Genomic DNA, 24,930 nt, shown 5'->3' with positions numbered 1-24,930 from the left:
TGTTATTAAAATGTTATGTTCTTGCCAAAAGGCTTGAAACATGCTGCTAATATATTGCTAGCATGATTTAGCATGTTGCTAGTATGTTTTAACTCGTTTTAATAAGATTTAATATGTTTTTGCATGATTTAGCAATTCTCTCTATTAACAAACCATTAACTATGATTTTCCCTCAATAAACTCCTAATTTGCTGCTTATTAATAGTTATTAAGGTAGTTGTTAAGTTTAGGTACTGGGTAAGATTAAGGATATAGAATAAGGTCATGCAGAATATGTGCTTTATAAGTACTAAAAACAGTCAATATGTTAATAATAGACATGCTAATACGCAGCTATTAATAGTGGACATTGATACCTATTCTAAAGTGTTACAGATTGTTGCTAAAATGTTTTAACATTGATAATAACCAGAAAAGTTTATTGAGCAGCAAATCAGAATATTGGAATGATTTCTGAAGGATCATGAGACTCTGACGACTGGAACAATTACGCTGAATTGTATTCCTTTGTTTGTTTTTGTTTTTTTCTCTTAAAGGGAAGATCTAATCCTATTTTATGCATTCTGCCTTATTTACACTCTTCGAGAGCTGGATTCTCATGCTAAACATGGCCAAAGTCTTAAAAAACAAGCTGACAAGATATGACAGATACAGTATGTGCCAAATAGACTCCTTCAGGGTCTGTATACGTTTCAAAAAGTTTTTTTTTTTTGTTTTGTTTTGTTTTTTCCCTGTATGGCATCATAAATGAAGGAATTCCTTTTATGGTCACTTCTCCCGGAAAAGCGCACACACATCAACCAGAGCGAGAGCAAGGGAACACCCATCAATATGCTTCATTTGTTAATTTGTTAGCCATAGTAACTTTTTGTTCCTCTTTTATTGATGTTGTTGTCACAGCTCGCAGATAGGGCTGGGCGATATATTGCATGTGATATGCATGCGCATCTGGTCAGTAAAGCCGGTTCCTTCATTAACGGTAAATCTCCATCTCCTGCTTTCAAATGGAGCGGCATTTAATACACGGAGCCATAGATCACTGAAAAGCTACGCAATATCACTTTCATTTTCGCACATGAATCGCCTTCGATAATGAATGCTATATTGCCTAGCTTGTCAGTGAACTATGGCTCTGTTTATTAAAAACATACACGTTTTTTACGCTCCCATAAACATACAAGTTTTTTACAACTACTGCGATGAAAAAAAGTTGACATTGCTTTGATCCAGCTCGTTTGTGGATGGATGATGTTCATAGATGCAATAATAAATATTACCAGGTGGTCTCTTTTGCTGCAACTGACAATAAAACTAAAGGTGTTTTGATATCTGTTTGAAGAAATTTTAATATTTCCATTTTAGACACACATTGTGATAATGCTGACAGAATTGCCTGTGAAAAGTAATTCTCCCTGATCCTAACTGATAATTCTATTGTTTCTGCTTCAGTTGTTTGCTCTTTTCTCCTCATACAATCATGCAGACCATTGTTGTTTTTGTATTCATGCATCTTATTTTTTTTTTGTTTCTTTTCATGTACAGTTTGCCTTTTAAATCAAATTTTTTGAAAATGTTCACAAAAAAAGAGAATGCTCTTGACTCTTTAGCTCCGCCCACAGCACGCCTCCTCCAGGAGCTCGACTGTTTTAAGAAGGAAGCAATACAGCTGTATCTGTCTTTTATAAATCTGTTAAAAATAAAGACTCTTCAAAAATATGAAGCAATGCAATACTACTCTATAGGTACTCATGATTACCATGAAATTGGCAGAAACCATGGCCTGGTTGCACAGACAGGGTTTAGGTTAAGCCAGGATTAGGCAATAGTTCAATTAGGACATTTAAATGTGCTGTATGTAAGTTTTTGACTCTACTAAAGCATAACAATACCATAATATGTTTGCAGATATTTAAGAAACATGCCAAGTTAACATACTTGTTTATCTGAAAAACAATGCTGCAGTCAGTAATTCTCCTTTGAAAATATGCATTCCGGGCCGGAATGTCAGTCTGTGTTTTGGTTTGTGTAACCTGCCCACTGCCAGTTTACCCAATTGTATTTCAGCAACTCGGGTTGCCAGTTTGCGGAAAACACAGCATATTTCATATCATTCATCATCATGTGTGCTCGTTCCTGTTGGTGTCGTTAATGCGTCAAGTCTGAGGAGGAGGGGATGGTGAAAAAAACCCTCTCCAAATTTTTGAATTTGGACTGCAATTTCTAGTTCAACCACTAGGTCAATCCTACATAACGCACTTTTAAGTACTTTTTTATAAACATGCCTTTGAAAAAAAAAAACAATACTAATGTGTATCTTGAGACAAAACAAAGGCACTGACATATTTTACGATCAGTTACTGCAAGTTTCTTTAAATTGACACAGCTCAGATTTACATATTAGTCTGGGATTAGGCCTAAGCCTTGTTTGTGAAACCGGGGGTAACTTCAAATCAGTGTTTCTTATGTGATACATTTTTGAGCTGCTTGGCTGAGTTATTGAACTAGTTTTAGTTTTACAAGACCCTTTGTAAAACATGAATGGAAAATACTTCTGAAACCAAAGCTGCTGAAAAAAACATACTGGCGGCCACTGCTGTGCTCTTGACCCACTATACGAACATTCAGAATAAGTGTGCCATTGAGCTGAATTGGCTACTGCTGCACACTGAAACACTTCTCACTACTGCTCTATGATTGTCACCTTATCCTGGATAATAAAATGCAGATGCAAGTGGGTGACACATCACAGTGATACGTCTGGGTCAGATGTGTCATTTCAGCTGAAGAGGGTCTTTCAGCTACATCCACAGTCAGCACTGACGATGGTAAATATAAAAGATGTGGAACAGGAATAGGATCTTTTGAAGAATCATATCCAGGCAACAAACAAGCTTTGAAACATGAAACTCACGTTTGACCCTGTATGCTGAAAGAAAAGCAGTACATTGTGTCTTCTGTCATGGTTCATTTACTCCATTATGTATAAAATGCATTAAATGAAATATGGTTGCACTTTATTTTAAGGTGTCCTTGTTAGTGTAATAATACATTTACGTACTGAGTAATATTAATACATGTACTATATGGTTAGGGTTACTTGCATGCAATTATGTATAATTTATTGTTATTATGATAGTAAGTAACACCTTAAAATCAAGAATTACCAAAAATATAACATATAAATAAAACCTGATACTTGGGATACCAGTCAGTCCTCAGTCTGTCTGGGTAGAAACAGGATCACATACTTCACAAACACACCTCCATGCAGCACATAATCCTTCAGTAGGTCTTTTCCTTGCGCATCTAATGAGTAAATTACTGTTCAGTGAGGGGAGAAAGAGCTGTACACCTTTAGACCTTAAAGCAACCCTTTCATTATTCACAATATCATCAGCTGTTGCCTGAACCTCTGACTGAGACTCATTTGAATTATGGATCCAAACCCCAGAACATATGTACATGTTTATATTAAAAGCATAATTAACATGCAAATTATGTGCAAGCATGCACATTTCATATGCAAGGTCACTTAAATTTGTGCATTTCCCCATTACACATATGCTTCATGAACAGATATGCTCTACTTGAACAGAAAATAAAACAGGCATGAGAGGAAACTCAACAGAATGGTTTTCAGAGATCTCACTGAGATATTACAAATAATTGTCATCTGGATAAATCTACTGGTTTAAGACTAAATTATATTACATAATCTTATTTCAATCATTAACTCATCTTTTGTCTCTTAATAATGAAACGATTTTACAGGAATCTTAAAGAATCTTTATATATTAGAAAAACTTGATCAGTTCATCCAAGATTAGTAATAAATGGATATAAGTACATTCTGATTAGATTAGACGTATTTAAAATAAAAATCATGCAATTTATGTTGTTTATATGTTGTCAGAGCTAGGCAATTATATTTTGATGATTAATATTACTAATTTAAATACAGAATGAACATAAACATAAACATTATATACTGTACATTTAGGCTTCTTTATTTTACCAATACTATTTAAACGTCACTGTAATGCATGGCCTTTCAAGACTTATTGCTTTATAAGTTTTTCTCTAAAAATAAAAATAAATCAACATCCTTTAAAAGTAAATAACGTATGTTTTCGACTGCATCAGCGTTACAGCCAATAATAGCACAACTGAGAGAAAGTGCAGCGTACATGAAAAAAAAACCGTATGATAATATAGAGAAAATTGACAATGTCACCACAGTGGAGCGTATTATGTCATATTACATGGTCTGAATCGATTTTTAATGAAAGGATTTCCGGTGGTATTCCAGCATCTGAGGCCGAGACACATGAAAGAACCCACAGCTTCTTGGGTGTCAGCTGAGCCGCACATTCGAGCACATCAGTGTTGGGGGTGGGGAGAGTAAACCAGTGAAATTACCAGTAAGGGTTATATGCTGCTCATAACAATTCGAATGCCAACAATCCATACAGTGCTTCTGTCTTTTCAAATTGATCTAACTGTGAAATTGTGCATTGCGCAAATGCACTAATGCATTTTTTTTTTTTGCACTAAATATTTATTTAAACAGAGAAAATAAAGCCATGCACCTCCTCTACTTACAATCCAAGCAACTGGCTTTCTCCTTGAAAAACTGAGAAAATGCTCTCAGCATTACAATATTGTTTATATTCTAAAACACAGCAAGCATCCAAAATCGACTCATGTACATGACAAATTTGAAATACTCTATTGGCAACAACTGTATACTTCAAGAAGAAGATTGCCTTCTTCTTGAAGGATACACTCTAGTACATCAAAACAAGGTATCTTGAAAGCCAGCATGGAAAGAAAAACACCCATGATGCCAGTGTTGGAACAACTATAGTGTGCATACTACTGCTGTTTGTGTTACTTCAGGCAAAATCTGCTCCAATGATGAATTTAGACACAATATCAATTACAAGTATTTGCCATATAGTATCAGAAAATCAGACGAACTACTGCTGCACTAGTCACACTAATACTTCACATTGCACATGCAAACACAAAAACTGGCTAAATGTGAATCCAAGCTCTTTGGATATTAAATTCACACATTTTTTTCTAAAACACCCAGCTTATTCAAGGCGCAAAACACATCTGACAGCTCTCCTCTCCTTCAACAGCAAGTGCTTGTATCTCATCTGCATTAGTGTCTCGTGATTGGCCCGTGGTTTAACAACAGGAGATGCAGCTGCGAGTTGATTGGCTGAGCTCTGAAGAGGGAAGGCCATAAATAGGGGATGAGAACACACAAATCACAGATGCAGCTGTAACAGCTTACCGTTCGACATTTCACACGCTCTGAGACAGCTACAATCAAAAATTGAGAAGTCTGAAGCCTTTACTGGAAGCTGCAGACTTAAATACAGTAGAGAGTTTGGCTTTGGGATTGGGATCATGTCTCTAGAAGTGAAGGAAAAGACACAAGTGCGCTTGGTGTTCATGGGAGCAGCAGGTGTGGGAAAAACTGCCCTGATTAAACGTTTCCTACAAGACAGCTTTGACCCCAAACATCGGCGCACGGTGGAGGAGCTCCACAGCAAGGAGTATGAGGTGGCTGGAGTCAAAGTGACCATTAACATCATGGACACAAGCGGCAGCTACTCCTTCCCAGCCATGCGGAAGCTCTCTATCCAGAATGGAGATGCATTTGCCCTGGTCTACTCCGTGGATGACCCTGAATCTCTAGAAGCTGTCAAGAGACTGCGTGAGGAAATCCTAGAGGTCAAAGAGGACAAGTTCACACCCATTGTGGTGGTGGGCAACAAAAAAGACCGACTGCAGGAACGAAGGATATCGGCGGACGATGTTCTGGTGAAGGTGGAACTGGACTGGAACAACTGTTTTCTGGAGGCCTCGGCTAAAGAAAACGAAAACGTGATGGAGGTGTTCAAGGAATTGCTCCAGCTAGCAAACCTCCCTAGCTGTCTCAGCCCAGCTTTACGCCGTCGCAGAGAGACCTTTCCCAAGGACATGAGTCTTCGGCCGCCCATGAACAAGACCAACAGCTGTTCCGTCTCCTAAAGCTGGCAAGAAAAAGATTATCGAGAACGGAAAGGGTCGAGTTGCTTCTCAATGCCAATGTTGAAGCAAAGCAAAGATGCAGAAGGCTCTTTGAAGGCATGAAAAGATGTTTTTGTTACCCAGAGAAATTTCCCCTAATCCTGCTCCAAAAGCAGCATCCTCCGCAGTGATGAAGGAAAAGGGACAATGATTACATCCAAAGGGGAGAATGATCAAAGGACAATTGCATTTGTGCAAAGAATGTCTTGAATGTTTTGAGTTCCTGAAATTTAGTTGTGTGATCTGTGTAAAGAGCTACTGCAATATTCAATCATGTGTATGTCAAAACGTTCTGACTTTTATGACATTGCAATATTGTAATGCCGTAGCATTAATGTTTTTTTTTTTACCATAATTTAAAATTTGACTAAGACATGGTTTACAAATCATTGCACCAAGTATTGAAGTCAACGTATCTATATTTCAAAATGTCTGGCGCTGTCTACATGCACTTTTATTCTGTCGAAAACTCATATTTGAGTCAGGTGTCTTTTTTTTTACTCAGTTTCTTTGGGGGATTTTGTACCTTTTTGATTTGCTGTAACATGTATTGGAAAAATAAAGAAAAAGAAAACTAATGGCACCTCAAAGGCTTTCTGGCTTCTCTTAAAATAATTATTATATGTATGTGTGTGTGTGTGTGTGTGTGTGTGTGTGTGTGTGTAATGAATTCAAAGAGTTCAGAAAAGACTTGAAAGACTTCAAACCTATGGAATGACAAATATTGTAGTATGTGAATTATAAAGATGGAGGAATTTTTCTTTTTCTTTACTCTCCATTCCTACACTCTCAAGGGGGGGATGGGAGGGGGGTCCCAACGCTGTCACTGGGGGCGGTACCTCTTCAAAAGGTAAAAATATGTACATTTTAGGTATGCACCTTTAAGACACTTATATGCACTCTTTACATGTAAATAAATGTGTACCTTTTGATAGTATACTAATCTATTTTAAATAATGTTTAAATATTAACTATAAATGAATTATATTTTATATTTGCCTAATCATTTCCAAATAGCTAATTAGAAGTGTCGTTAAATTGTGTCCAGATCTTAATTATCAAATTTGATCAGTCCTAAAATCCAAGGAGCAATCAAAAATCAAGTGGCTGCCTCAGCTTAAATTGCATGTTCGCAAGTATGCAGTGAGGATCCTACAGGAATTGCCAAATATTGCCATCTTGTGGTGCGTCGACTGACTTGAAGCTTCTCACTTCACATGCTATATAACATGAAGTGAATAGTGACAATAAAGCAAAAGGAAATGTGTGCTGTGTTTAACAATGGCTCATTGTTCTTTATGCACACAACAGGATGTCAGTTAGTTCCTAAAACAGTCAGTTAATGACCTATTGAATGAAAATGTAGGGCCCATTTTATGCATGTTGTGTATGCAGCATATAACTGCAACAGGATCATATAACGTTGCACTAAATATCTGCTGCATAACAGCACTGAAAGTAACATCTGGGTTACCACCACATTAAGTATTCTCTATAATAATGGCCATAAAATACAAACCGAGTGTGTTTTGATTGTTCAGACTGAATACTGCCTGAGAGAAAAGCTGTACATAAGTCTGGTTGTTCTGGTGCTCTTTCAACAGCTGAAAGAGAAAGTGGCCTGGGTGTCTGGGGTCTAAAGTAATTTCTCAGCCCCCTTTCTCACTCTGGAGGTGTAAAGATTTTGGGCAGGGAGGCACGGATGATCCCTCAGCAGTCCTGACTATCTGTCCATAGTAGTCTTCTGATGTCTGATTTGGTGGCTAAACCAAACCAGGTTATTGAAGCGCAGAGGACAGACTCAATGACAGCCGAGCTGCTCCTGTGGCAGGTTGAACTTCCTTAACTGGTGTAGGAAGTACAACATTTGTTGACCCTTTCTGATTCTAATATATATTTTCAAACTAAAGGGATGTAGATGAGTTTGTTTCTTTATCGGAACCGATTTTTAGAAATGTAGCATTACATACTTGCTCACCAATGGACCCTCTGTAGTGAATGGGTGCCGTCAGAATGAGAGTCCAAACAGCTGATAAAAACATCACAATAATCCACACCACTCCAAAAATGCACGTTTATGATAAGCAAATCCATTTTTTTTCTAGACCATTGCTTACAGCAAAAACACTATAGTCTCTAATCCTTAATATTGCTTTCCCTGGTGAAAAAGTCGTCTTTTCTGAGGAGAGAAATATTCACAGATCAACCACCGTTTATAAGCAAAAGCAGTCCAAAACTGTTCTAAACAAATAAGTTGGTTTATTTTGACGTGAGAGGACAACAGGGGATGGACTTTTTCACAGATTGAAGCTGTATTGTGGACTATTATATGTTTGCCAGGAGCAACGGTTTAAATGTTAAGTTAAAATGCCTTAATGATGGATTTGTTTCTTATAAACACATAGCTCTCTGCTTCACAAGGCTATATTTGATGGACTGGAGTGGTGTGGAATATTGTGATGTTTTTATCAGCTGTTTGGACTCTCATTCTGACGGCACCCATTCGCTGCAGAGGATCCACTGGTGAGCAAGTATGTAATGCTACATTTCTAAAAATCGGTTCCAAACTCATCTATATCTTGGATGGAAATTTTCAGCAAATGTACATTTCAATTATTCCTTTAAGGCTTGTTTTCATCAACTTTCTTGAATCTTGAATTGACGTTTAATTTTTAACTTTCTAAACTTAAATTTCATTTCACTTTCTATTTATTTATTTGTGCACTTAAAAAAAGTGAAATATGCCAATGCAGTAAGTGAAAATGTAATAGTGAAAACATTTTAATTGTGGTATTTCATTGTTTCTCGCACAGAAAGCTACTGTATTATTTCACAGAAGACTTGTAATATAAAGCACAAGTCACATGAACTAATTTATTTGTAATATTTTCAAAATGAATCATGCATCTTGCACTGAAGCCAGTAAATCAGACATAGTACCTAACATCTCTTTTCGAGGCAGGTTTGGTACAACTTTTGCAAGTAACGAAGTTTCACAAAATGTCTATGCGTTAAAATACAGTTAGCCATTTATACACACAAACCGTGAAGATTTCCCCTTTCATACGAACAGTAGATACAAGGTGTATTGTTTCCTGAGGCCAAAAGCGGGAACTGACCTCTAAATGCTGCATTTCTAGTTCCTCTTTAAGTCGGGTTTAAACACACAGCTGTCTGTTCATCGGCTCTGACCTACAGCAATCCTCACACAGATAAGTGCTGCGCTCTCAACACAGCTTTGTTTCACAGATAAGGTGAGGTTTCGCTCTGCTACAGCTGGAGAACAATTGGAGGTATGGGTTTTTATCTTTGCACAACTATCATTGTTCTTTTGCGATGTTAAGATCCTCGACAAAGCTATATATCTAACCATCAACAAAAGGGTGATATTTGATCATTTTAAACAGTTCTGTAATGATCTCGGTGTGGTGAAACTCACAAATTCTGTTTAAAATGTTCAAATCCGTCATCATTTACTCACCCTCATGACTTTCTGTTTTAAGTAGAACATAAATATTGATATATTGGTAGATTGTTGGAAGCAAATATATGTTATGCTTCACAGAAAGAAAAGAAAGGGAAAGTAAAAGGCATTTTCATTTTCGCTTGAACATGTCTGGGTGGCGTTTCACTTCAAGAAACTTTTAATTGTAAAACCATTAAGATGTTTCAAATTAAATAAAATTAAATGAATTAAAAAATGTATACATAGTATTTATTGCACTTTTTAATTCATGCTGAAAAAAAAAACCTACTGTAATATTGACAGTCATTTACAATAGAAAATAAAAAAATTAAAGTGCAGAAGCATTTGCAATGACAATACTCAAACATAGTCAAAATGCTAAATATTTTAATTCTCTCAAAAAATGCAATTTTCTTTATGCAATAAATATATAATTTTTTTGTGACCAGGACACGTTTTCGTGAGTTTTGTTTGAGTCCCTTGACTTGGTCTAAGCTCCTCAGTGTCATGTGAACAAACCTGAGGAGTATAGAGCAAGTAAAGGGTCTTTTACCAACTCATCCTCTAAAAATGAAGACCACTGATGACATCAAATCCTGATGGAGATTTTCAAATACATAACACCCCCTTGTATTTTTTCAATAAAGATACACCTGAGCAGCATGAAGCAAATCACTTGTGTTTATTTACAAAAATAAGATTGCAAAGCAACAGCAAATACAATACACTGTAGCAAAACCGTATGTTCTCCGTAAGGTCGGACCATATTTGCACTATACAGCAAAAATATAGCTAGAACATCTCTGAATACGGTTGCCATAGCAACCACGCTCGCTCTCACAGAGTGAGGCACTGGGAAACGGCTAGTCGACGTACAATTGAGGAACACAAAGCAGTGGAAGACAACTTTAAAAGAAAGAAGTGTAGCTGTGCTTCAAAGGAACACTGAATGACGCTAGATGGCAGAGACAAACGTACACAGAGGAAGTACAGGGACGTGCGGGGGCAGTGCTGGTGCATGTTTTCTCCGTCCGTCTGTGATCCCGGTCAACCTGACACACAAAACTCATGCGTTGTGGTTATCAGCTTACCATACGGTTTTACAATCCTGCTCCAACCTCCTCTAAGATTTAATCAGGAAGCAAAAGCTAAATGGTTTTATCTGATTGGGTGGATGTCACTGCTAACAAGCCAAGTGAGTGATCACAGTATACTGCATTTAGTTAATGCTAAGCATATCTGCAGTATATAACTGGCCTAGTATTGCTAATATGGTTTATTTAAGATCAAACCCAAAGTCTTATCTTCTACACCAGGCAATACAGATCTTAACATTATAGCACACAAATGAAATGCACTGAAACTGAGGAACATGCCGTTTTTGCTCCCTTAGTTTTGTTATGTAGGAGTACAGAGACGTATTCACAGTACTTGGTTCATTTAGAGCTCGCTTGTTTGTCGTTTGGAGTAAACATTCATTACACAAAGAAACCAGCATTTGGTAACACTTTAGTATATGGACCAATTCTCTCTATTAACAAATTATTATTAGCATACCTATTATTAACATATTGACTGTTTTTAGTACTTATAAAGCACATTCTGCATGACCATATTCTACATCCTAATCCTACCCAATACCTAAACTTAACAACTACCTTACTAAGTATTAATAAACAGCAAATTAGGAGTTAATTGAGGCAAAAGTCATAGCTAATGGTTTGTTAATAGTGAGAATTGGACCTTAAAATAAAGTGTGACCATTAAAATGTAATATTTACTGTATTCAAACTCCAATCCTGTATGACTCTCACATGGAAAAACAGGAATATTTTAAATAATATGCTGGAAACTCTTATAATATTAGCAAAAAAAGACGGTTTTCTTTCTGTGCTTTTTCCACTGACAAAAACTCATACAAGTTTAGAATAACATGAAATGAGTAAATATGAAATTTCACTTTTGGGCGAACTATCCCTTTCATTTTGAAGGAACCAAAATAAAGCAGAAATACTGGTAAGAAGTCAAATCATCAGTTTTCCATAACAGTAGAACGGTAAAACTTTACAATAAAGTTCCAAGTTAACTGAATTAGTTAACTAACAATAATGTTTTTTTTTACTTCTAATACATTAACTCTTTCCCCACCAAACGTGGAATTTTCTGAGTTTTCACATTTTCACTGTTATACACTGGGGGCACTATAACGCATCTCCTGATTGAGTCCAGAATCTCCTGATCAAATATGCAGACAAAGAAGAAGCAGAAACCAGTGATCTTATATGTAAGCGTATGCATATGAAAAATAATGCGATCATCAACATTACAGCATGAAAATGTCGATCCTGTGAAGCTTTAGGGGTGTTGATGGAAGCCATCTACTGTATCTATGCTTTGATCATTGTCCTGAATATGATCCAGGTGTAGTACTTGATAAATACAATTTTGCTTTTTGCACAAAATGTTGCTTTTTATGACACGTGTTAAAGCCAGAATGTTTAAAAAGAAGAGACTCTGTTCTTTATTTGTATGCATTGCATACAGATATTCATACAAAAAAATATTCTGGGGATCATGAAATTTTAGTGAAAATAATCAAAAATGTTGGCGGTGGCTTTTTTTTTTTCAACAATTCAGACGGGGAAAGAGTTATTCATAGTTCATGTTAATTTCAACATTTACTAACATATTAACATTTTATTTTAATATGAACTAACAATGAACCGTATTTTGATTTGCTAATGTTAAAAAGATTAATAAATACCGCAACAAATGAATTGCTCATTGCTAGTTAATGCGTTAATGTTAACCAATGGGACCTTATTGTAAAGTTTTACCAATAAATCTAAAACTGGTGATTTTACTGCAGAGTATCACTTAAAGGTTAAAAATAATTCAAATTAAAAGGTAAGTGAACGCTTGCATAAATTATGTTCTTTGCATCATATCTACGTTCATATCTGCACACTGGCAAATGTTTGAGTAAATCTTTTATTTTAGACTTCAACTATATAATTTGGCAAGGGAAGTTTAGTTTAATTATTTTGCAGAGTAAAATGTGTTTATTCAGGAAATGAAGGTGATTGCAGTGTTTGTTCGGCTCGGAATGGGGAACTGTGTTAGCACACCTCTCAATTGTGTGAGGGGGGAAATATTTCCCTAAACTCTACACCTCACCATCTGTTTGTTGGCTAGTCGTCTACTGTGATATTGCGGAACAGGTAGGCCATGGACTCCCCGTTGTGAATGCGTCGGATAGCCTCGGCCAGGATCATACTGACATCCACTGTCTTGATCTTAGGGCACTGCAGCTTTTGCACCTCATGAGGGACAGTGTTGGTCACCACCACCTGAAAGACCATAAAGATATCCCAAACATTTGGTCATGCTCCATCATTTAATACACTAATTCACATCAATATTTAATGCTAATTAAACAGCTATTTTTTTTCAGAAAATGCATGAAGCATGTAGACAGTAAAATCATCTGAAATTTTCATTTCAATAAAAGCTTTTCTTCTTTTTTTTGGGAGAATCAGAATGAGCCCTTCACTTCTCATTGGACGTGCATTATAAACGAGCTGAAAGACTCACTTCGTCTATGGCGGACTCCTCGATGAGGCGTGGGGCGTCTGCAGACAAGAGGCCATGGGTGGCCATGATGTAGATCTTATAAGCTCCTCTCTCCTTCAGAATCTCAGCTGTTGCCACAAAGTCTTCCACATCATCAATAATGTCATCCTACATGTCAGAAACAACATGCACTGGTCATCCCGTCAATCAAAAATTACTGTCACACTGATACCTAGTCCAATAATATGCATTTCTTACCACAATGATGGCGATGCGGCCTCCAACATCTCCGACAACAGTGATTGGTGGTTTCTCCTTGGCCATCATTACTATAAAAGACAAACATCAACTAGTTTTTCAAATAATTTCAGGAAATTGTCTGTAGACCAAGAAGCCAATCAATCACATTCCATCATTAGAGTAGATTGGGTAAGATGGGTTCAAGTTATGCAATGGCTAGAAGTTTAGGCAATGGCCCAAACAACCCATATACACAAGCATCATTTAACCATTTGAAAAGTCCTGCATGGACCCAATTACACATAGCACTAGCTTATTTTTTTGGAGAACGCTTCCCATTTTACCCCACCTACAATTCAACCCAAATAGGAATGAAAAACTCATGCCATGCAGAAATCAAAATGATCATCTCTTGGTCCCCAATATACCCAATCATAGAGGCGAACATCTAGAGTTTTTACACTAAGAGTCAGTGCAGGAAACTACACATCAATCAATCTGTCCTCGAGTCAACATGACAGACTCCAGGACATCGCTGTAATTCAGGAGTGGTCAAGAAGGGCTAATGTCATTCATCCAGAGGAAGGACACAGGAACACAGCCAAAACACACACTCCGATCCAAGTAATCACGAGAGAGAGGAAGACTGGTGGGTCGATTTAAGAATACAAGGGGGTTAAAGGAGTAATGCATGCCTTCAACACATGCCTTTCATTAAGAGCACGACCCACAATGCTTTTCTATATTTATACCTTGAGTTTTACAGGTTAATGATGCTTACAGACCTTCTCTCTTAATCATATTCAACAGATCACTGCTTTAAGGAGCCGTTGTTCTGTAAAACAGCATCTTTGAAAGGCATCGTTCACAGAGGACGGGTTCTTGACTTAAAAAGAGCTATAGTAGATAGGAACCAGCAACCGCATGTACCAAACAGTGTTTTTCTTAGGGCTGGGTGGTTTTTACGGTTTTTATTACATTAACGAGAATGCAATGTTTTGCCACTATTGAGCAATTCATTCATTGATTAAGGAACCATGGCTTTGGTAAAAACACCAATTTTTAGCAAAAATAGTTACAATTAGACAAGTTGAAAATACACCAACGACGGTTAAAAGAAAAAAAATAACCCAACCGCATTTTTTTCCAATTTTTTTTTACTGTTATTAACAGCTTGGTGTTATAGTTTTAGTCGTTTGGAATTTGAATTGCCTTTGAGTTCAACTCTAAAACTGAATGTTTACATTTTGGTTAATATGAAGGATATTTCTTATTTTACATTATTTCTTAACATACCTGCAGGACGTTTTTAAGACCTGTTTGTGCAATATTTGCATATTTCATGCATCTTTTCTGCAAAGATATTTAAGAAGTGAATTTGTTTTACATTTACACCATGTTGACCACTTCATGTTTGCTGCACATGGAATAGAGCTTTCTTTAACCAGATCATTTTGTAAGTTTTAATAAAGACAATGTTACTTGAACCATGCTGTAGATACATTTTTTTAAATTGTAAAGAAGCTGTAATAATAAATAATAATAAAAAAAACATTTAAATAGTATCTTGTATTGGTCTTTTTTTTTTTTTGGCTTTATCACCCAACCCTAATCTTTCTCCACAGACAATCAAATATATATATTTTACATTTTGGTAAGCAATATTTCAATGACAAATATTTCATTATATGATAGTAAATGTTTTACAAGTGACATTTATTTGGAGAGTTTTTATAAGAATGGAGATGACAGTCTTGTGTCATCAGCCAATCAGCATGATAACGATGACGTAATTCTCCTGCAGTGATTCGTCACATGTGAGAGATTATCTGTATGCAAATAAGAAGCGACAAATGCAACGACTACCAATATAGACAGTGATCTGCTGTCTGATAATGCTGGATACTGCAGCAAACAAAAAACTATTCTGTTTCAACCAAAATAACTTTAAAAAGGCAGAAACCACTGACCAAAAGTTCACACAACGTGGACAAACTACAAGCAAACGTCAGCAGAGATTATCAAAAATGATAGTAGAGTTGCAATATTTAACATTTGTTTGGCTAAAACTATCAAATTGATTTAATTTTAATCTGAGACTACTACACCCTGAACAGATTTTTTTTAAAATAAGTAAATAAATAATGAATGAATTTAAAAATGAATTATTTTTGCCTTTGGTTTTCCACTAAATGTTCTAAAAAATTCTATATTTTAGTAAAAACAAAATAAATAACTTTAAATATAAATAATAAATAAATATGTATTATTTATAAATAATAATAATAACTATTTGTTTTAATAAATAATAATAATTTTGCACCTACTACAAAATTCAGTGCGCATGGCACTAGACAATGAATATAAATGGCTGATGTCTATGTAGTGCCTTGTCTACATACTGTAGACTATTAATAAAAATAAATAAGATGGAATGCAAGATGATGTCCAGTGTGAACGACCCCAACAAGCGCTGATAGCCAACGACAGTATTTATGTATGACAATATTTTAAAGTTTTCTAAACACCGTTTTTGTTGTTGTTTTTCTGTGTACTTCTACAAGCTTATATAACCAAAAAGCATTTGCTTTTTTAATTTAACACTGTATCTAAACCTCTATGAACTTTCAGTGGACACCTTCCTCTATTTATTTATTTTTTAAGGTCATGTGTTTCCAAGACTATGCAGGGGCCTTGGTTACAAGCAGCTAAACGACTACTATTTAAAACCTCTAGTCTAGGGATTTTTCATAAGCAGGCATGAAGTGTTGACTGGCAAGATGAGCCTGGATCACAAATAAAGACAGTTCTCTCAGACAGACATTCAATGGTTCCATTTCTGAACAATGGTAAGTACATGGAATTTGAAAATAAGCACTTCATTTGAGGCTTCTTAGTTCTGTTCGACTGAAGCACTCTGAAGCTTAATTCATTTTTTGTTACAATTATTAGGTAAAAATGATTAGGCTGGGCGGTACATCGGTATATATATTTATGCCAATGTGTGTGCTTTTATCGGCTATTTTACAAATTTAGAGTCACTATGTTTGATTTATTTTAATGTATAAGATAAACACCTTCAATTTGTAGAACAGTAAATTAGGGGATTGTGCAAAAATAGTCATTAGGGCATGGTTATTAAAATACAAACTTCACATTGAAAATATTATATAGGAACATGACTGTTAGCATAATATAAAAATACCTGTATCGTGATATTTTGGACATACCGACCACCCCTACTCTTTATAATAGTTTATAATTATATTATTAAAATAATATAATAATTTGAACTGCTCTTGTCATAACTGAGAAATATTCACAGAATAAATATCTGTAACTGGGTGTACTCGTGGTAAATAAAGTGCTTCAGAGTGCTGGATCACAGACACTGAGAGACCTCAGCCACTGCACACATGCAATAGGAACCATGTCAGCGTGTTCACTGCTGTGATCGGTAGCAAATAGAGTTAACGTCATACTTGGGAGCTCTATGCCTGGGAACGGAGCTTGTTGTTTGCCTATTACCAATAAATAAACATCACGTTAAACAAAAATCCACACACAAATGATAGAACATACAGACATGAAACCAGGACTTCAACAATCCTCATCAAACCCTGATGAAATATATTTTACAAGCTTTATATTGAACTTTTCGTAAGCATTTCTCAGTTCCACTGAGAAAGTGCTAGTGCTTTGAAATTGAGGGTTTTTTCAGGATTGTCAAAGTCCATACAAAAACCATAAATATACATCGAGCTACTTGGAGTGAACTGCTCTCAGGCGATGTGTGAGTAGACACGCATCACCCAGGACCTGCTCATACATTAATATGCTAAATATCATAAATGTGTGTGATCTTAATTCCCTTCTATACTGAGGTAACTGTGTGCTCAAGGTAAAACATAAGTGAGAATCCTACAATCTAGAACAATTAACACATGGAACAGTGAAAATAATAACTGTGTCTCAAAACCTAGATGACTGATTCGTCTTTTTCACTTGGTTGGTGGCTACCTAAACACACCAAAACTAAACAGTTTGTCATGGAATCTAATTCTTGTCACAGAAAATAACATGTTTTGTGTAGTGTTTTAATTGTTGGTCTATACACACATGCTTCAGACAGATCTATTTTTAAAGATTTTTTTTTTTTTTATCTCAAGACCATATTCTGAAATGAAAGTCAGCAGGCAAGTTGCTGCGCTCTAAATATTTGGACCACTAGATAGAGCCAAAATGCCACAAAATTAAAACTAAGACTTCATTTTGATATGTCTTCTGTCAGTGTGAAATGTTCCGGTAATATGCTTTCATGATTGATCATTCCTGTCACTTTTGAGTATTTGTTGTATTTTTTTAGTTGGATTGTTCAATAGGTTTGGAACAGAACAGAGGAGACTCAGTGCTGTCTAGGTGGCTCGTTTTAGTAGGTTTTGAGACAAAGTCTTTGTAAACATCTAGAGAGATAAATGAATGGGGGAAGGTTTAAAAAAAACCCTCTTGACCTATCTTGATCTCCTTAATCTCCAGAATCAGCTATTTTGCAAGCTGAATGCTGCAATCGAACCCAGGCTCAGTGTATGAACTCAGCTAAAACTTATAAAAACATGTTTTTTTTTCACCCCAAAATCAAAAGGAAAAGTAAATATATTTTTGTAAATGTACTTTGGATAAACAGTCTTTTTTGTCAAAAAAGACTATTTTTATGACAGTTAAGCACATTTTCGTTCATTCGTTTTTGTACTTTTGTTATAGTTTAATATGCATTTATGTATTTTTTATTACAGTGATGAGATTTAAATTCTTCCATTTTCCTGAAAAAGAAAAGTGTCCCATAAATATTAAACTTAATTTCTTCGTGAAAAACTACCTACTGTTAATTTTGGGGTGAAATGCTATCACAAAATGTCTTTCTGATCTAGTTTGTGTTTATAACCTCGTTCAACCTCTTAATAACATGAATGCTTAGTCACTGGGTTGGAGCTGCTGAGATGTGCAGCAACAACCTGCAGATTCAGAGTGTGGTGACTCTTACATGGCAACTCCAAGCCGGAGTGACCAAAGGTGTTGCGGACACATGGAGGAGAATGCCGCCCATCTGCCATGTCGGACTCTGAACACTGTGCTTCTCCATGCATGACGGCCAGACCAAGACGCAGACGCTCTGCATACGACTGAGCCCTGAAGAGAGGGGAGACATACAGAGATATTCCTTATGATCCTCTTGACTATATGTGACCCTGGACCACAAAACCAGTCATAAGGGTCAATTTATCCATCACCTGAAAGCTGAATAAATAAGCTTTCCATTTATGTATGGTTTATGATCGGACAATATTTGGCTAAGAGACAACTATTTGAAAATCTGGAATCTGAGGGTGCAAAAAAATTTTAACTATTGAGAAAATCACCTTTAAAGTTGCCCAAATGAAGTTCTTAGCATTGTATATTACTAATCAAAAATGAAGTTTTGATATATTTACAGTAGGAAATTTACAAAATATCTTCATGGAACATAATCTTTACTAAATGTCCTAATGATTTTTGGCATAAAAGAAAAATGGAGAATTTTGACCCATATGATTTTTGGCTATTGCTACAAATATAGTTCAATCAAAAATGAACATTTTGTCATTATTTTCTTGTTCTCATGTGGAATTTCTTTCTTCCGATGAACACAAAAGATATTTTGAGGAACCTAACAGTTGCTGGTAGCCACTGATTTTCATGTTTTTGTTCGTTTGTTTTTTTAATGGCTATGGGCAAACTGTTTGGTTACCGACATTTTTCAAAACACCTTTTTTTCTTTTTTCTTGTTTGTTTTATTTGTTTTATTCTTTATGGCTAATTTTATAGTGCTTTCAGTTAAAATGCTGTGCTTTTATCTCTGTTTAACACTGTTTAAATCCACATCCAGATTTTCCCTTGAAATCAGAATATGAAAATTAAATTCAGCAAATTCCATTTAGGCCTGCTTTTATCTATGAAAAATACAACACCATTCCAGGAGCTGTTACCTTTTTGCAGCAGATGGGGATTTGGCTACAATGATAGCGTTTCTATAATCAGGAATCTATGCAAAATAAAAAAGGAAAGAACAGAAAATGATTCATTTTATTTTTTTCTCCTTTATACATTTTTAAGTTAATGGATGTAAATGCTGCCTACCTCCTCCTGAATGTACTGCAGCAGGAATGGAGAAGCCCGCAGGTTGTCAACAGGGAAAGTAAAGAAGCCCTGGATCTCTTTCTGATGCAGATCCATGGTGATTATATGAGTCAGACCTAGTTAACATTGCAAATTGTTAAAAGCTGCAGAAATAACACTGTGGATCATAATGGTGCAACACATAACCATATCAGTAAAACGTTTAGACACACTAGACATCGTTTATCTATTTTTTGAACGCTTAAATGCTAAGAATTAGTCAATGTCGACAAATATAAATTATGTATGAATTTCGTGCCAGTTTTTAAATAGATATTTTTAATTTGGAGCAGAGAGTTAAGAAAAAGCAGTCAACCATAATAATAAAGACTGATTGTGGGGTCCACATTTTTGACCGTTACTGTGAAAACAGAAGTAGGAACATGACAGCCATTACCTGCTCTGGCTAGCATGGAAGCAAGCAGTTTGCACACTATAGATCCTCTCTTCCTCATCTTACACTGTTTACTGTAGGGGAAGTACGGGATGACGCCGATGATGTTCTTAGCACAGGAGGTCTTCAGTGCATAGGCCATAATCAGCAGCTCCATAATAGCAGTGTTAACATCTCTGATGGACACAGACAAACGGACTTTAGATAACTGTTCTAAAGAGCTTCAAGGCCTGCGGAGAACTGCAATCTGAGACATGCAATTTAGCACAAAAAAAAAAAAAAAAGTGATCCCCTGTAGACTTCACTTTGCACCTTCTGTATTCCACAGAAAAAAAAGAAAGTCAAAATACATAAGGGAAAGCAAATGATGTCAGAATTGGCCAATAAAGTGCACATAAAAAATATAATTTAAATGTACAATGATGCTCGTGAAAAATCATGGAAAGTATATGGTGAATATATGAACTCATATGAATATATGAATTATATACTATATTTAGACAGCAATTAAGCTATAGCGTTATGCACAAATTCCCAGGCACAAATAAATTTAAACAGTCTGAATTTCCTAGAATTTAATAAGCATGCTGATTTCCTATCCTGAACTGGATTCAATACACTGGCGCTCTTACCTGGGAATGGTTTGGATGATGAAGATTGTTTGGCCTCTCACAGACTCTTTAATCTCAACTCTGGTTTCTGTCAGATAAAAACAAAAACATCAAAATAACAGTGAAATGGATTATTTAGTTGACACCAACCTGTGAACCTCATGAAGAAAATGGAAACCATTACCTCAAAATAAAAATAAGAAACTATATTTGGAATAAAGAAACAACGCCTATTTTAAGAACATTACTCCATTATTGTTAAGATTATTATTTTGCTTCTTAATTATTCTTTTCATTTCATTCCATTATTAATACCATTTAATCGCATATCAAATCGCCATTACATTACACATTATCATAATTGCAATATCTTCAGATTGACTAAAATCATTAGACCTCAGATGATGCCAAACTTCAGACAACATACAAAACTACCACATTTTGCTATAAGTTTGATCACAACATACAATCATTGCTGTTAATAGTGTTCAGCGTCTGTTTGATTGCATGACATTAACTGCTAGTTTTTCACCGTACATTTCTGCCCTATGAACATCAACTTGAGATAGTCACCACTGAGAAGCTATTACTAAATATGATGTAGAGACTTTATTTTTCTGTAAAGCTGCTATGCAACGACTTGCATTGTGAGAAACGCTGTATAAATAAACTGAATTAATAGTGAGAACTGGACCTTGAAATAAAGTGTGACCAAAAATATGTGAAAGAGTAAGAAAAGCAGCAGTAGAGCATGAGCTGTGAGGTTTCTCTGTATAAAAACGCAGCTACATATGTGCATCTGGCTAATCAGTAATCTGGGTCTGTATTAAAGGTGTTTATTGTGTGAACTGGTTTCGAGGACGGCATTTTTGGTATTGTTTGAGAATCTTGCTGCATGTCTCTCAGATGGCTCTTTAGAGAGCGTCACGTTTGCTGAGAGTCATGAAAGGCTGTAAAGTAAAGGCTGTGTAGAAAGCCCTAATATGGAGATGGTTTGGGCACACGGCTGCTCATTTAGAGTAGTCTAAATTCATTAACATTAGAACGAGGTTAACAAGACATTCATGCGTGTATGGATTCATGTTGTGAGGTTTTTTGTAAGAAGTTGTCCTGTGCGTACAAATAACACAATTATTAGTAAATGAGACCCATTACGTTTTGTGTGATTTAATACACATTATTGTTATGAATTGTGCTGACTTCGAGACAGATACTGATTAAGTTTTTGAAACCGCAAGAGCGAAGTGATTACAGTAACGAGAACGAGATTTTCCTATTTAGGTCCAAAAACGACAGGGTGCCAAGGGTCACTCTTGTGTGTGTGTGTGTGTGTGTGTGTGTGTGAGTGAATAAAGCCTGATTGATCACCTCTGTTTGACTCCTGGTAAACAACAGATTTCCCCAGCTCAACTCCAAGACGCCTGCGCAAACAAACACAAGCAGAAAATCAACACAGGTATGCCAAACCTTTCTTATCATGAAAATCCCTTTGAAACAGAGCTGCATGACAACCTGATTAAACAGATTGTATTATTTCAGGCTATTTCCAAGAGCAGTCAGTCACATGCACAGCTTATGTGATGAATAGCCCACTGTTCACCAGTTTCCCTGCTCTCTTCATGTGGAGAAAACACTGCATTTACTTCGCACAGGAAGTACACTTAACACCACACGTCCACAGTAATCCAAATCCACATAGTATGCACTACTGCAGCTAAGTATTTATGTCTTTTTTTACTATTCGACATCAGAATAACGACATGAAGAACCAGGCCGGGCTGTCGTGTTTTCTGCTGATCTAACGTTACAGGCCAAAATCACCACTGCACATTCATACAACACCACCTCAAATCAAGATCCTTGTTCAATACTGAGCAGTTGGTCATGGGATACTCACTCAGTGATCTTCTTAGAGAGTTCAGTGCACGCGGGCGTGGAGTTGGCAGAGAAAACGCGATAACCAGTTTTAGCCACGTTCATGATCAACTAACGTTACCTAGCGGTCCACAACAAAACTAAGAGGTATACAAGTCTAATGCTAAACAGTCGCGTGGTTTTATCGCTGTCTTATATGGGAATGTGAATGATGTATTAGCTATTGAAGAATGCAGACGGCAGCTGCTGTTCAAATTTACTGTGGTTTCCAAACAAGCAGCCGATTTCTTCTGCGCGAGCTCCGCTGCTGAGGACTCACTACAGCCGCCTGCTGGCCGGAGATCACAGCTTCCGTACAAACTACGGATGCTTCCTCGGTTTGGCAAACCAACGAAAAAGGTACATTACCGCCACCTACTGATCTGGAGTGTGGAGTGTGCATAGATTTGGAAGAAAGAAATACAAAAGGAAGACGAAAGAAACAAAAATAAATAAAACAAACCTGTGTTCCTGTGTTTTTCAGGTAGTTAAATAATATTTCATGCACTCTTGATTGCCTTGCCCCTTTTCCTAACAATACTTTTAATATCTAAATATTATCAACTCCCATCCTAATTCTTGCATTTATTGAAATCTCTCCCTTTTATATGCAGAACACTCAATAAGAATATGCATCACTGTTTCTAATTCTCCACATTTGTCACACTTTCCCGATTCATGCTTACCTATTTTATAAAGACTATAGTTTGCTGTATGAATAATGACATCTTTCTTCCTATTTCCATCTTTTTCTCTCATTTCCAACATCCGGAAAAGATGTCTTCCTTTAGACCCACATAACTTTTGCCATTACTTACTTACTTCAAATGATATCACTCTCTTGAATTCAGCTTTACTTAAAGCTAACTTCATTTCTATTTGTGGATGATTTAATGCTTTCTTTGCTAGCAAGTCTACTTCCTCATTTCCATCCACACCCACATGTGCAGGTACCCAGAGGAAATTTACCTCTATGCTTATCTGCCTTATTCTAATCTAAACAAACTTTGTAATACTTCAGATACTAAGTCTTGCATAGCTTCAGATTTCCCACTCTGTAGACTAGTGAGCGCAGCCATTGAGTCAGTACTATCACAGCTCTTTCTGGTTGAACTTCTTCAATCCTTTGTAGAGCTAGTATGATAGCTAATAATTCAGTATTAAAAACTGACACATGATCTGAGAATCTTTTTGCTATTTTATTTTAAAAGTAGAAATACTGCTGCTGCTGTTTTTCCAGCTGGTTCCTTAGACCCATCTGTAAATACCTGTAACACAGATTAATACTCTTGCATTATATATTGTTGAACTACTAATTCAGTTGGCATGTTCACCTCCGGTGTTTTATTACTTTGTGAATTTGTAAGTCTATTAGCGGCATAGGGAACAACCAAGGGGGAATTGGTGGTATAGCAACAGAAGAAGCAATTGCATGGTCTTTCAACTCAAAGCTGTTTGCCTCTTTCCTTACTACCCAACCAAAGCTTGTTATTTCTATGCATTCATATTCCCAACAATCTTTCAAAAGTAGTCTAACTGGATGGTTCTCCAGATGTCCCTTTACACCATACCAGTACCTTCATCTCAACTGAAACCCATGCTGTTCTAGAGGCAATTCTCCCATTTCAACTTGTAATGAAGCCACCGGAGAAGATCTAAATGCACCAGAGCAAATGCGCAAACCTTGATTTTGTATTACCTATCTTTTTAAGTAATGTTTTGTTCCCTTAATCATCCATTAATCATCCCTTAATCATCCATCACAAGGAGTAAAACCTAAGAATATATTTCTGATGTGCAGAACAAGATTGTTGAGCTTCACAAAATAGAAAGTGGCAGTAAGAAAAGAGCTAAAGCATTGAAAATCCCCATTTCCACCATCAGGGTAATAATTAAGAAGGTCCAATCAACTATCTGCCTGGAAGAGGTCGTGTGCCTTGTCTTGAAGCACGGTGAGAAGGAGAGTTTGAGTGGCCAAAGACTCTCCAAGGATCACAGCTGGAGAATTAAAGAGATTAGTTGAGTCTTGGAGTCAGAAAGCCTAAAAAATATATATCAAACATCCCCTACATCACCACATGTTGTTCAAATAGGCTTCAAGAAAAAATTCTCCTAGCTCATCCAAAAACAAACTCCAGCAATTTCAGTTGCCAGACATGACTGGAACGTCAAATAGCACTGTCTTCTATGGTCAGATGAAGCTAAAAAAAAATTGCTTTTTGGCACCAAACCCATCAGATGGGTTTGGCACAAACAGAGATAAAAGTATACCCTGTGTCCACGGATAAATATATTGCTGGATCTTTAATGTTGTGGGCCTATATTTCTGCCGGAGGTCCTGGACATCTTGTTCAGATGCATGGCATCATGGATTCTATCAGATACCAACAGATAAAAAATCTAAACCTGACTGCCTGTGTTATAAATATTAT

The 24,930-nt window shown here is 36.3% G+C and overlaps 2 protein-coding genes across 5 annotated transcripts; one reads left to right on the top strand and one right to left on the bottom strand.

Annotated features, from left to right (window-relative positions):
* The first annotated feature begins 5,289 nt into the window (after positions 1-5,289).
* On the top strand, positions 5,290-6,635 carry LOC306850800 (GTP-binding protein Rhes-like). Its single transcript, XM_079386675.1, has one exon. The coding sequence runs from the start codon at positions 5,422-5,424 to the stop codon at positions 6,046-6,048; it is 627 nt and encodes a 208-aa protein (XP_079242801.1). The 5' UTR covers positions 5,290-5,421; the 3' UTR covers positions 6,049-6,635.
* A 3,147-nt stretch (positions 6,636-9,782) lies between these two features.
* LOC306857246 (phosphoribosyl pyrophosphate synthase-associated protein 1) lies at positions 9,783-22,789 on the bottom strand. 4 transcript variants are annotated; one of them, XM_079397085.1, is made up of 12 exons: positions 22,482-22,789; positions 21,953-22,005; positions 20,606-20,672; positions 19,977-20,149; positions 19,541-19,656; positions 19,390-19,445; positions 18,408-18,553; positions 16,849-16,887; positions 13,385-13,455; positions 13,148-13,294; positions 12,731-12,903; positions 9,783-10,605 (listed from the first exon to the last, which is right to left on the bottom strand). In XM_079397085.1, exons 1-11 carry the CDS (start codon positions 22,562-22,564, stop codon positions 12,745-12,747), a joined length of 1,110 nt encoding a protein of 369 aa, XP_079253211.1. In that variant the 5' UTR covers positions 22,565-22,789; the 3' UTR covers positions 9,783-10,605; positions 12,731-12,744. The 4 variants fall into 4 exon arrangements, 3 of the variants coding, with proteins under 3 accessions (XP_079253211.1, XP_079253212.1, XP_079253210.1); XR_013783082.1 differs by having other exon boundaries at positions 10,218-11,615; positions 12,406-12,903; positions 22,482-22,788; XM_079397086.1 differs by lacking the exon at positions 16,849-16,887 and having other exon boundaries at positions 22,482-22,788.
* Between the last annotated feature and the right edge of the window lie 2,141 nt (positions 22,790-24,930).

The sequence above is a fragment of the Barbus barbus genome (assembly GCF_936440315.1).
Source record: "Barbus barbus genome assembly, chromosome: 3".
Classification (NCBI taxonomy): Eukaryota; Metazoa; Chordata; class Actinopteri; order Cypriniformes; family Cyprinidae; genus Barbus; species Barbus barbus.
The sequence above is the reverse complement of the archived record's forward strand: the minus strand, read 5'-3'. Positions and strand labels throughout refer to the sequence as shown.